This window comes from Pagrus pagrus (assembly GCF_965226575.1).
Source record: "Pagrus pagrus genome assembly, chromosome: 3".
Lineage (NCBI taxonomy): Eukaryota > Metazoa > Chordata > Actinopteri > Spariformes > Sparidae > Pagrus > Pagrus pagrus.
Window position 1 is genome coordinate 6,776,777 of NC_140187.1, and position 12,703 is coordinate 6,789,479.

Sequence of the window (12,703 nt, forward strand, 5' to 3'; positions counted from 1 at the left end):
TCCAGTAAAAAGAGGTATCTCTCATTTTACTAGTGTATGAAGATAATGGGTCACATGACATGGAATCTATTGAAAAAAAGCTAATTTTTCATTAAAATACTGATATAAAATATCACGAGGATTAAAATTCAATATAAAGACGTGTGTTTCATTCAACAAGTGTAGGAAGACACTTCGGCATTGAATTTGAGTCAATGGGTCACATGACATGGAATCTATTGAAAAAAAAAAGCTAATTTTTCATTAAAATACTGATATAAAATATCACGAGGATTAAGATTCAATATAAAGATGTGTGTTTCATTCAACCAGTGTAGGAACACACTTCGGCATTGATTTTGAGTCAATGGGTCACATGACAGGGAAGCCATTGAAAAGTTTACTGTGTTCATGCTGTGACTGAAATATTTACAAAACTTACACCATGGACAACTTCCGCCCCTCAGACTGTGCGTGCATGCTGATTGGACGGCTGGGGGCAGGCACGTACGCTACGCACGCAGCGTCAAATCGTTGTCGACCATGGCGGAATTTGTTCGACTTGACAGCAGCACAAGTAGACATACCATGGACAAAAGCATTACTCTTCCTCCTGACGAAATATTCCGCAATTTGGAGAACGCAAAGCGGTTCGCGATAGACATAGGTACCTGTGAATGTGAACGTTTTCTTCATTTCTTCGGCTACTTCTGCTCGAGCGAAGCTAATCTTTTGGAGCAGCTTTGCCGCAGCCTTGTACTGTGACAACACATGACTTTTAGTGAAAGTAAACAAGACAAAGCTAACGCTAGCAGCTTAAATTCGCGTTTAATTGCGCTTCGTTTGACAGCAAGCGTGTTTTACCGCGAAGATGGACGTCTGCTGAGAGTTCAGGGCTATCTTTACCTGATAAGACGAATGCGTGCCAAACAACCTGGCCAACTTTGATAAGTACAGCAGCGTTGACGTTAGCTGCTAGCTAAGTTAGCTAATGTTTAAGGTGTTTTTCGTCACTGTTTAGCTAACGGTGCAGTCTCACAGTCCGCAGAGCGTTAGCTTTAAGTCTGGATCTTAATCTACCTTGTATATTTTGTTATCTGACGGGTTTTCTTAATGTTGTTTTGCTATAACAGGTGGGTCTCTCACAAAGCTTGCCTACTACTCGACTGTACAACACAAAGTGGCCAAAGTTCGGTCTTTCGACAAAGCTACTAAGGTAAATATCGCTGTAAAAAAACTGTGGTGTCACGGGCATTGTGCTTAGCTTTCCTACATCACACATAGTGACCCTAACCCTACATTGCATGCACAGGGAAAAGGTCATATCTCCTGTTAATCTTTATGTGAAAATACCACCAGCTAGCTAACAGCTGTTATCTAGACGACACACTACATGGAGTGTTCCTCCTCTGTTTCCATCCCAGGAAGCTGCCAGTGACAAGCTCTATGAAATATCCGTGCAGGAAGAGGTCACTGCCCGCCTGCACTTTATCAAGTTTGAAAATGCCTACATTGAAACATGCCTGGACTTCATCAAAGACCATCTGGTCAACACGGAAACCAAAGTCATCAAAGCCACAGGTGGAGGGGCACACAAGTTCAAAGAGCTCATTGAGAAGAAACTGGGACTCAAGTGAGTATTTTTTATTTTTTTTTGGCTTTGGATCTGATGCTGCACATTGTTGTACTGTAGAGACTGCATGCACTAACACAAACAGAAAGGGAGGGACATTTCTGGCATATTCTCGATGACTAAGTTGTAACGAACAATTGGCCTCTCCTCGTCCTGCAACTGTTTGGCACTGAAAGCAATATCCTACCTTCTTCCTGCGAATTAGATTGAAACACAGGACAAATTTGATTGTTGAGACGACCTTATTTTATTTTATTTAACTCTGTTATGAAGACCGCTCTGGAAAACATCCGCTTTTTATTGGCTTGCAAACTGTGACAGCTACTTTGCAGACTAACCAAACATTGTGAAGCAACAGGGCAAATCATATAATGGTTGTCTTTATATTGTCTGCATCCATACTTTGGTGATTAAGGGGGAACATATCTGTGAAATTTTCCTTATGTATTTGTTTAGAATTAACCTGTCTATGTGGTTCTCCACACACAGCTTCTTGTTGTAGAAAAATGTAAATAACAAGTAATACTGATTTTTAAAAAAAAAGGAGACTTAATGAGGATAAAACAGTCAGTTTAAATCATCTGTGGCCAGAGAAGAAGACTGAATTGACTCTTTCATTGTGGCAGAGTGGACAAAGAGGATGAGATGACTTGTCTCATCAAGGGCTGTAACTTCGTGCTGAGGAACATACCCCACGAGGCTTTCGTGTATGCCAAGCATGCCGACTCAGAGTTCCGCTTTCAGACGACTCAACCAGACATCTTCCCTTACCTGCTCGTAAACATCGGCTCAGGGGTGTCCATAGTCAAGGTAACAACTGATGAGCTGAAGTGAGGAAAGGAGATCTCGCTGCTAAAGCATTTACAGTAGAGCTTACATGATCGGTTGATTAAACGAGTTGTAGTTGTAGTTAGTTAGTAGTAAAAAATTCAGTCATCGTTTAAGCAAATTATGAAGCAAAATCACTAATCATTCTCTCGTTTAATCATCGCCAGTGTGAGAAGTTGTTGCTATTTTTATGTTAACGTCATATTAAACTAGAGCTACAGTGTTTAGTCAGTTATTCGATTGAAAGACAAAATGATTTTCAACCTATTTTGATTCATTTTGATTCATCTGTGTCATTTATTGTAGATAATGAAGAGTCTTTGGGTTTTAGACTGCTGGATGGACATACTAAGCAATTTTAAGACGTCACTTTGGGCTCTGGGGAATCGTGATGAGCATTTCTTTTTCACATTAATCTAGTAATCGTAATGTAAAGGAAATGTCTTGAATACAGACTATATTGCTCATATCAGTTTGTAAACAGTGCATTCAGTATATCACAACAAACAATGGTGGTAGCCTTTTAAGAATATGTTTATTGTTTAACTCTTCAGTGTCTTGGCTCCAATATACATTTTTAAAACCCTATCTGCTCCAAAAATCCAGTACAAGTTTGGCTCTCCAGACATAATTTGAACTCATTTTGTAGCTAGTGGGTTAAGGTGCTTACCCTTTAAATGAAATGATCTAGTTTTGACTGCGAGTGATGTCTTTAGCTGCTGTGTAGTATAGAGTCTATAAAAATGACTGACGTGGTAAAACTGCATCATATGATTACTGTTCAAAGATGGCCTTTTCCAGATTTCTAACATTTGTATAAACCAGGGTCTCTCCCTCTTTAACAGGTTGAATCAGAGGACAAATTTGAGCGAATAGGAGGAAGCTCGATAGGTGGAGGGACGTTCTGGGGCCTTGGAGCCTTGCTCACAAAAACAACGGTATCGTAAACAACTTCTACTGACAGACTGTAACAGCTGTTACGATTAAAGACGTCCTCTCAGTGTAATGTTTTGTTCCCTTAAGCCTCCTGAACTCTACCCTTTATTCTTCTGTAGAGATTTGATGAGTTGCTACAGTTGGCCTCAAAAGGGCAGCACACCAGTGTTGACATGCTGGTCAAAGATATCTACGGAGGATCTTACGGGTGTTTGGGCTTGACTGGAGATCTTATTGCGAGTAGTTTTGGAAAGTCTGCGACTGCTGACAAAGGTGACACATGGACACATTCACTTTTTTGTTGTGGCTGCCCTGTAGCGTTACTGTATATATGTATCTATCCAGGATAATAAAAGACTGTACACACTTCTAACTCTCTTCTGAATTGCAGAGTTCTCTAAAGAAGATATGGCCAAGAGCCTACTCCATATGATCAGCAACGACATCGGGCAGCTGGCCTGTCTGTATGCGAAGCTCCACAACTTGTCCAGAGTTTACTTTGGAGGCTTCTTCATCAGAGGACACCCTGTCACCATGCACACAATCACCTACAGCATCAACTTCTTCACCAAGGCAAGGACACACCCTCTTAGTGCTCTACAAGCCTTCCTAATTGTCTGTTTTTTTCTCAGTCTCACTGATAAATCTCAGTTTAATCCTGAACTTTGTTTGTTGTGCTGAACTTGACAGTGTTCAACCTCCAACCCAGATTTTGTTTTGTTTTTTTCAGGGTGAAGTTCAGGCCTTGTTTCTAAGACATGAAGGTTATCTGGGAGCCATTGGAGCATTTCTTAAAGGAGCAGAGGAGGACAGTAAGGAAAAACCTATAAATTCAAATTATTTTGCTCAATGTGATGTCAACAGGACTGCTGTATGTATTGATGAATATTAGGCTGAAAGATATGAATGTCAATCAACAATGTGTGAAGGAAAAGTATTTGAAAATGTCTCTTTTTGAAAACAATGTGTGTTTTTTATGAAACTATTCGCTGTAGCTTTCACACACATTATGAAACTCCTCCCCAACACTCCCTGGAAACTTGTAGTCTTACAGGAAGCAGATTCCTGTATGTTTTCACTAATGTCAGGTATGACTAAAATCTCCGGACTTCAGTTGTGAAACCACTGAACCTTCTTTGCCGAGAGAAGATGTATGAGATACTTTTACTAAGTCAGTGTATCACCTACAGCAGATGGTGGCCCCCAGGGTGGAGAGCGATGTTTGGCTGTGGACGAGGGCAAAATATTACTCGGACACCTCTAAAAAGTGAAAATTAATGCTATAATCAGAATATTTTCACTGCTTTACCTTGCCGTCAGAAAGCTCAGTCCAGTGGGAGACTAGTGCCAATTTTATCTGTCTATGTGTCTAAAGCCACCAGACTCCTTTAACAAAAACAGTAATTTTACCTCGAGGAACTGAGGAGTTGCTGGTCTACTGCCGCCTCAACCAGTTGCCTTACCCTAACATTTTAAAACATGGAAAATCCACTGGAAATACAATGACTGTTGTACCTCATACACCCCCACCTTAAAAAAAATAACTATCCCTTTAACTAACCACAATGGCAGAATATAGAAGAACTGATGTAGGTTATAATACTAGAGCATGAAGACAAACAACAGACTAAAATTAAGCAAAATAAATACAAAAAATATGAATGCTAGTCTTAAATATAATAAAAAAACACTATAATGCAAATGTTACACCATACACATATCATAATTCACTATCTTCTTCTCCTCTAGATCCAAACCAGTACAGTTGGGGGGAGAATTATGCAGGAAGCTCAGGCCTGATGAGCGTATCTCCAGATATGAACCCCATGCAGCGTGCACGCAGTGGGACGGTGAGTCTGCATATGAGCGAGTGATCGGATATAGCTGATTAATCGGTTTGAGTAATTTTTTTATGAAAAAGAAGTCAAAATTCTTAAATGTGACTATTTTCTGGTTTCTCGACTCCTCTAAGTAAACTCAATATCTGTGGGCTTCTAATCTCCTTCATGGGATCACCGCTGTCCTTACTGAAGACTTCAACATCCTAAAGACATTCATTAATCTCTGAAAATCTTTTTTTCATCTCCTCTCCACACATTCCTCTGTCTACCTAACTCTCTCCTTCAGTTTCCCGTAAGTACCTCAGTCTGCTTCACTTGTGTGCCCTGGTTTGATGACGTGTGGCTCACAGCGCCTCGTTCTTCAGATGTCAACGCGCCAATTAAGTATTTAGTCGTGTCAGGCATGAGAGAGTCCTGAGAGTTTTCTTTTAGCGTGGCTTTGATTTCGATGAAGAGCTTACTGCTGTTGTGTCCCTGCTGTGAAGATGGGGAAAAAAACTGTGTTTGATGTTTTTGAGTCTTTGGTGTGATACTTTGAGCATGCAGGCCTCCGTACTGTAGAGCATCAGGAGCTGTTAGCCTCCATTAGCATTAGCTGCCACTCTCACCACTGAATTTCCTGCTTCTTTCCTGGCTTTCATTAACTAGTTTTCATTAGTGCAAACTGTGTGATGCAGCACTGCAAATGAAGTATTAGTTAATCTTTGGGGACTTACTACTCAAGAAACCCTCTATTGATGTATAGTCTTCAATTGACTTCCTCTAATGGACTATTGATTGTGTCCCACAATTAATGAATCTGTTTGCTTCCTCTGGCTTTTAGGATTAAATCGTGCTAGAACATTCCTCCTCTTTCTTCCTCTCTGCTTTTTTGTTGTCTTACTAACCACGTGAAATCTACCCCTGTGTTGCTGAGAAAAGGTTGTTACAGTTAATTATATTTGAGAATAAAAGTTTTAAGAGTGATAGCTGGATTTGATGTTTGAGGAGCTGGAAGAAGCATTGTGCAGTTATGGAAAGACAGACAGCATGTGTCTTCTGTGTCTTTGTTGTGTCTAGTTTGACATGTTGGAGATGGATCGTCTGGAGAGGCAGCTGGTGAACCTGCCTCTGCTACAGGACCCTTCATCTTACATCCCAGACACCATGGATCTCACAGAGGACGCTCTGGCCCGTGAATACTGGCTCTACTGCTTCGAAGAGGCCCTAGATGGGGTAAGTCATTTTTTTTTTATACGATAGCAGAGTCTGAAATTAACAGGTAACTTTAGCATTGAGTGAGAGCTCTGCAGCTGGCAGCTGCAAAACGGAGTTACAGACATTTACTCCACTGAGTTACATGTGAAAATATCAAAAGAGGAGCAAGAGTGAGAACGGAGACATCAGAGAAGCAGTGGGGGAAATCAGTGTGTAGAGCCAGAATATTACACATCTAAGGATTTATTCGCACGGGACTGGTATTACCTGGGGACCTCAACTAAGTCGTTATAATCGTGGGGGGCGTCTGTGATCTTAATCCTGTGTGAACCTGCCATCTTTGTGATTTGTAAACGTTAACATTTCAACGCATATTACCAACCATATTTCACCAAACAGTGGTCAATATTAGGCATGCCTTGGGGTTGTATTTCCTTTTCAACAGCTGTTTTCTGCTGTCAGACAATTAAACAAGTAGGATAGAATGTAGAATAGCGGTCAACAGCTGTGCTTTGAGATCGGCTGTATTGTCGTTTAAAATGAGTGACAGAAACATAGCTGATTACTGTCCTCGTTCACTCTGAGCAGGTGGTCAAGAGAGCCGTCGCGAGCCAGCCCGACATGCCGGAGGCAGCCGAGCGAGCCGAGAAGTTCCGCCAGAAATACAGACACAAGCTTCAGACGCTCCGCCATCAGCCTTTGTAAGGACTGTTTGTGTTTGACCCAGAGATTGCTTTAAGTAGACTAAACTTCAAGTCTTTTCTTCAACGTCTGCATTAGTTTCATGTCTTCGTACCTGCTGTAACTGCCCGAGTGTTTGTCGATGAAAAAGGGAGGATTTGATGTTGAATCTGTTTACTGTTTCTGTTTTGCTGTGCATAAGTATGTAAATGATTGATCAGATTAAACTGTGGTGATATCAGAACGATAAACACGAAGCTATTGATAAAATCAGCCGAAACGTAACACTGTATCAATCCACGAATACAAGCACCACGAGTGCTATGCATCCACTGCCCCCAGCCCCGTTGTGTGTCTGTTTTCTCTCTGGCTAATGTAGAGTGCTTCTCTTCTCACCTAGTGCTTATGGATCCCTCACTGTCAGAAGTCTGTTAGACACGAGGGAACACTGTTTAAACGAGTTCAACTTTCCTGATCCCTACTCTAAGGTCTGAGTGAAATCTATCAACCTACTCTGTCTTTTTTGTCTTCTTATGTGTGTGCTACACAGCCGGTTCGGCCCTCACTGATCACATTTCTTACAATGTTATGTTTTCATACAGGCTTCATTTATTTCTACCTCATGAATTCAGCCTAGAATCATTATTCTTTAACATATTTTGATGTCTTGCTTTTTGTTTTACATCTCTGAAGATTACCAGTCTTTTATTCTATTTAAACTTGCTGTTTCATATCTCTTCTCTCTTTTAGATCAAACAGAATGAGAACGACCTCGCCCTCAAGTACTACCAGAAGGCAGTGAAGTCCTTGGAGGAGCTGAGCTGGGAGGAGAGACAGTTCGCCCTGGTCAGGGGCGTCCTGGCCGGAAATGTCTTCGACTGGGGAGCCAAGGCCGTGTCAGAGTGAGTGGAGTTAATGGACTTTATATCCTGCTCGGCTGGATTGTGGGCAGTGGGAGAGAGGCTCTGGTTGTATATTGTAGTTTCGTGCTGCAACAGATTTGAACTGGCAGTTTTTTCATTTCACTGCTGTGGTAACCTGTCGCAGTGTTACATTGCTTTGATAAGTTAGCGACCCTGAGGCAGCGTAGATTCAAAGTATACCGAATAAAAAAATCTATTCACGAACCTCAGGAATGTCTATCATTCATCCGGACAAAGAATGGAACAGCATCCCGACGATTCGTTTATTTTAAGTCTCTGTTGCCATTTGAAGATTTGAGTAAGTCTGTTCACAGGGAATCACAGTGATCTTATCTTGTGATGGCCAAAAAGGTCAGCTATGGCCAGAAATAGTCCTGTTATCTACAGGATGCGCTGCAGAGGCAGATAAATGTTGGTTTCAGTCTGAATATTTGGTAAGTTAGATGTTTTGATTTTACATCCTGTGATCCAAATGTCTCACTTTTGCATATTTTCTTTTTGATGTCATGCAGCGTCCTCGAATCTGACCCTGAGTTTGGGTTTGAGCAGGCAAAACGACAGCTGGAAGGTATCTTAAGTATTTCTCTTCTTTTTTTCTTTATTATTTGTTGATGTCATATGACACACTGACAGGCATCAGATTTGCTTGTTTGTTTTTCTTTTTTCTTTAAAGGCCCCCATATTGTAGGAACTGAGACTTCCATGTCTTTGATTATAAAGCACTTCTAGGTGAAGGGCTGGGTATCGTACTTAGATACTTTTATGGAACCGACCTAAGGAGTTCAATTTCATCAGCGTCATTGAGCCAATAAGCTTGCAGCAAGCATTGGCTGTCTCGAGGCGTGCAGGAAAAAGATCAGGTTGCACCCAGAGACGGGGCTCACCACGTGCATTTGCAATGTCATCTTTTGTTAAAACAGATTTCATGAAATTGGTACTGAAACACTATTGTTCAGGAACCGGTATCGAAGTCAAAGTATCGCTATGGAAACCTTTCACACAGCCAATCAGGACTTCTGTAAGGTTTTGACGTCACGACAGTCACCGCCCTCAGCCACTCGCCCAGCTCGCTCATGGTTTGCAAAAATGACGGCAAAACTAATGTGAGAACATGATGGGCTGTCCCTGCTCAGCCTGTGAGAGCTGACCAATCAGAGCAGACTGTGGTTTTTGGTAGCGAGGCCTTAAAGAGACAGGAGCTAAAACAGAGCCTTCAGACAGAGAGACACTGAAGCGTGTAAACAACAAACATATTAAGAGACAGACAGATGTGGCACCTCCGACTGATTGTTTCCTTTTTTCTCCTCAGAGCGACCGTGGCTCGTCGATTCCTATGACCAGTGGCTTGAGAGACTAAAGGTCAGTCTCTTTTCTCTGTTCATATTATACACATAGAGAAAACACAGATAACAGCTTTGTAAAGCTCATTAGTAATATTTCATATCCTTGCGAAAGTGTTTCTGTGTTATGTCCTCGTGATGATTAGTGCTTGAAAACAATCCATCCTGGTTTTCTCTTGCAGGGTCCTCCTCATAAGTGTGCCTTGTTTTTCGTAGATAATAGTGGAGTAGACATCATTCTAGGGGTGATTCCCTTTGTCAGAGAGCTTCTCTCTCGAGGAACAGAGGTAAGGAACTACAACAACAAAATCTCAATTAATAAATATTTGTTAAATGTTAATCTAACTCTTCTATCCGTCTGCCTTTAGGTTGTGTTGGCCAGCAACTCCGGTCCAGCTTTGAATGACGTAACGAACGGTGAACTGCAAATACTGACTGAAAGAATCGCTGCTATGGATCCAGTGATTCAGTGAGTTACTGCCCTCTTCACATTATTATATAATTATCTTTCCTTTGTGACTTCTTAAGGTAATTTTCTATGTCTGACCTCCTGAGTTCACTCTCTAAAAGCTTTTTAAAACAGATGAAGATGATGTTCAGTGAACTGTGGTCTGTGTGATTTGTAGGGCCGGTCTGAGGGAGGACAGGTTGACGTTGGTCCAGAGCGGTTCCAGTTCACCCTGCCTGGATCTGAGGTTGGTTATTTGGCAATCTTAAACTGGACATCCTTCATCCCTTTCCCACATTTCAAACTATTCATACTACTTTCAACTTTTATCTTCCGATTTATTCTTTAAGCCACAAACTCAGACCATTCAGACTCACATGCTTGCAACTCGCAACGTGCAACTCTTCGCACTTCTTCATCTGCTTCTCCATTCAAATTCAAGCCACCAGTGCAGTTTAGCTCCCAGCTTTTCAACATCCAACATTCACATTGCAGTTTCTTCAGAAATTGCCTTCTCTAGTTTTTTATTGTAGATAATTACACTTTTATCCTTTCGTAGATGCAATATATTACATCCTAGTGGGTGGGATGAGTTTGTGCAGGCTACACGTTTAAAAGCCAGAACTCTAAAGACTGATGGAGAATTTATCAGATGCATTATTGTCATTAAGTGTAGCAAAAATGTTAACACGTTCTATTCTCTGCCTAGCCGTCTGGACAAAGTGCTGGCGATGGTGGTGCGGGAGCGACAGACCGACCTGGTGATCATCGAGGGAATGGGCCGAGCCATTCACACCAACTACTACGCCATGCTCAGCTGCGAGAGCCTCAAGATGGCCGTCATCAAGAACTCGTGGCTGGCCGACAGGCTGGGAGGAAAGCTGTTTAGCGTGGTCTTCAAGTACGAGGTGCCGGCTGGAAAACCCAGTCAGGGCTCTGCAGCGGTGACGCCCTCATGAGCCCGACAGAGCTCGAGTTTGAGCAGGACAGAACGCCGAAGTCGAGCAGCCAGAAAGGATCAACTGGAGCTCTGAATGTAAGGATGGTGATTGTATACTGCCACTGAGTGAAAGACTGATTGCAAAGCCGACTGTAAAATTGAGGCAGAGTTTTTAAGGTGATCATTAACAGGGAGACTTTATGTTTAATTATGACACACTGTTGATTTTAGTGCTGGTTTCATGAACATGGTTTACAAAGCTTTCTCGCAGGTCTCTGTTCACCATCCTGTTCAATCACTTAGTTCGCTTCCGTCATCGCTGCCTATTGATCTCATCTGGAGTTTTGTTTTCGTGGCTGTGTTCAGTAAACTTGAACAGACTGTTATGACAGATGAGACGTTCAGCTTGCAGAATAATGAATGAAAAACAAAAAGTTTATTTGAGATGTTTTTGCATCAGTCATTGACACGCTGCCAACACACAACACTGAGCAGCCATATGGGCAAATTGTTTGGTTGGAGTGTGTTTGTGTGTTAAGAGAGCGAGAGCTGCAGCAGTAATTACAGCTTTCAGCGGTAACACTTCTTACATGAAGTGTATTTAATGTGCCTTGAGGCTGATGTGATGAAAGCATCGTTCACTTAGACTGCTTTTAATTTAAGGCAATCATACCACACAAAATATCTGCTTTTTGTTTCCCAGCAACCTCACGCCATAGTCTCGGGAGAAACCATGAAACTCCTTTTGTTTCATTACTGCCAGTGAATGATTTGAGATTTAAGAAATGAATCATTGTCACTGTCACTTGTGTAGCTGTTAAAAGTGGCGTCAGGGAAAAAACGTTTGATCAGTTGAGAGAAGCAGCACTTTATCACAGAAGAGATTTGATCGTGTTCCTCCACAAGGTGGCAGTATTCTACTGTGACGTAGTTGCTCATGATATCTTTAAATCTTTTCCCAAGGTGCTTGGTGTCCAAAATTAACACTGCATATTTCAGGTTAAATATTCACTGTCTCTGATCAAAAAAAAGCATCACTTGGAAGTCGTTGTCACTGAGCTGGCCGTGGCACGAGTCCAGGGATTCATTGTAACTAACCGGCATGTTCAAGTACAAGCTGTAATCCATCTCTGAATCAGAAATGCAATTGTTTGAAGGCAATAATACTGCAGCACGTAGTCGTAACGAACGTCGAACACTGTGTGATTGTGAAGCGGTCGACTTACACCGGTGACTTCGTCGTAAATATCTGAATTCAAGGCAGGATCTGAATTTAAAAGCCTAAAATGTTTCTCCAAAGTTACAGCTGCTTGACATGTGGACTCACATTGCAATATTGTAATTGTCATTTGTACATACATGTGATATACAAGTGTGAGTGTGTGTGTACGTGTGTACATATATATAAATATATATAGATATACATATATCTATATATATAATTCATTTGCCTCACTTCAGTTCAGCACACCAAGCACAACGTTTGTGTATTATTATCCTGACAATCAATTTTAATTAAATGGTGAAAACCTTTTTATTTTATTCTCGTTGTGTGTGTGCGTGTGTTTCATTCCTCATGTGTCGGGTCAGGTTGTAGTCGTGTAGAGGGAATAAGGAAAGTTGAAAGTTGCCCCATATTAAAAAGCCGAACCTGCCCCCGGCGGTATAAAAGCTCGACACCCTGGTATGTGCTGGTTGATGCCTGCTGGGGAGCTGCGGGTTGATAATGCATGAGGACGCCTGGCAGGGGGTCCCCCTGCTTTCCCTCTCGCTCATCACTCTGACTGCCAAAACACATGCACGCACACACACACACACCAGTTCTGCAAGACGCCCTGGTGGATTTCGTGACATCTATGTATGACGTACGTAAGGTCTGCCCTGGTTTTGCCTTTGTGTTTTTTAATAATATTCAGTGCAGGATTGTTTTTCCTCCAGTATCCCTGCACTCATGGAC

At 41.7% G+C, this 12,703-nt stretch overlaps 1 protein-coding gene across 1 annotated transcript; it reads left to right on the forward strand.

Moving 5' to 3' along the window:
- Window positions 1-489: 489 nt before the first annotated feature.
- Window positions 490-12,294, forward strand: pank4 (pantothenate kinase 4 (inactive)). The gene is made up of 19 exons (XM_084349130.1): window positions 490-646; window positions 1,113-1,195; window positions 1,404-1,612; window positions 2,239-2,422; window positions 3,286-3,378; window positions 3,496-3,649; window positions 3,768-3,949; window positions 4,107-4,188; window positions 5,126-5,226; window positions 6,277-6,432; window positions 7,003-7,115; window positions 7,496-7,583; window positions 7,846-7,997; window positions 8,531-8,586; window positions 9,328-9,377; window positions 9,541-9,645; window positions 9,727-9,827; window positions 9,985-10,053; window positions 10,516-12,294. The coding sequence occupies exons 1-19, from the start codon at window positions 523-525 to the stop codon at window positions 10,763-10,765; spliced, it is 2,352 nt and encodes a 783-aa protein (XP_084205256.1). The 5' UTR covers window positions 490-522; the 3' UTR covers window positions 10,766-12,294.
- Window positions 12,295-12,703: the final 409 nt, after the last annotated feature.

Coding starts and splice junctions, on each gene's coding strand:
- pank4 (XM_084349130.1), top strand. CDS start 523: ATGGCGGAATTTGTTCGACTTGACAGCAGCACAAGTAGACATACCATG. Junction 6,433..7,002: donor TCGAAGAGGCCCTAGATGGG/GTAAGTCATTTT, acceptor CACTCTGAGCAG/GTGGTCAAGAGAGCCGTCGC. Junction 7,998..8,530: donor GGAGCCAAGGCCGTGTCAGA/GTGAGTGGAGTT, acceptor GATGTCATGCAG/CGTCCTCGAATCTGACCCTG.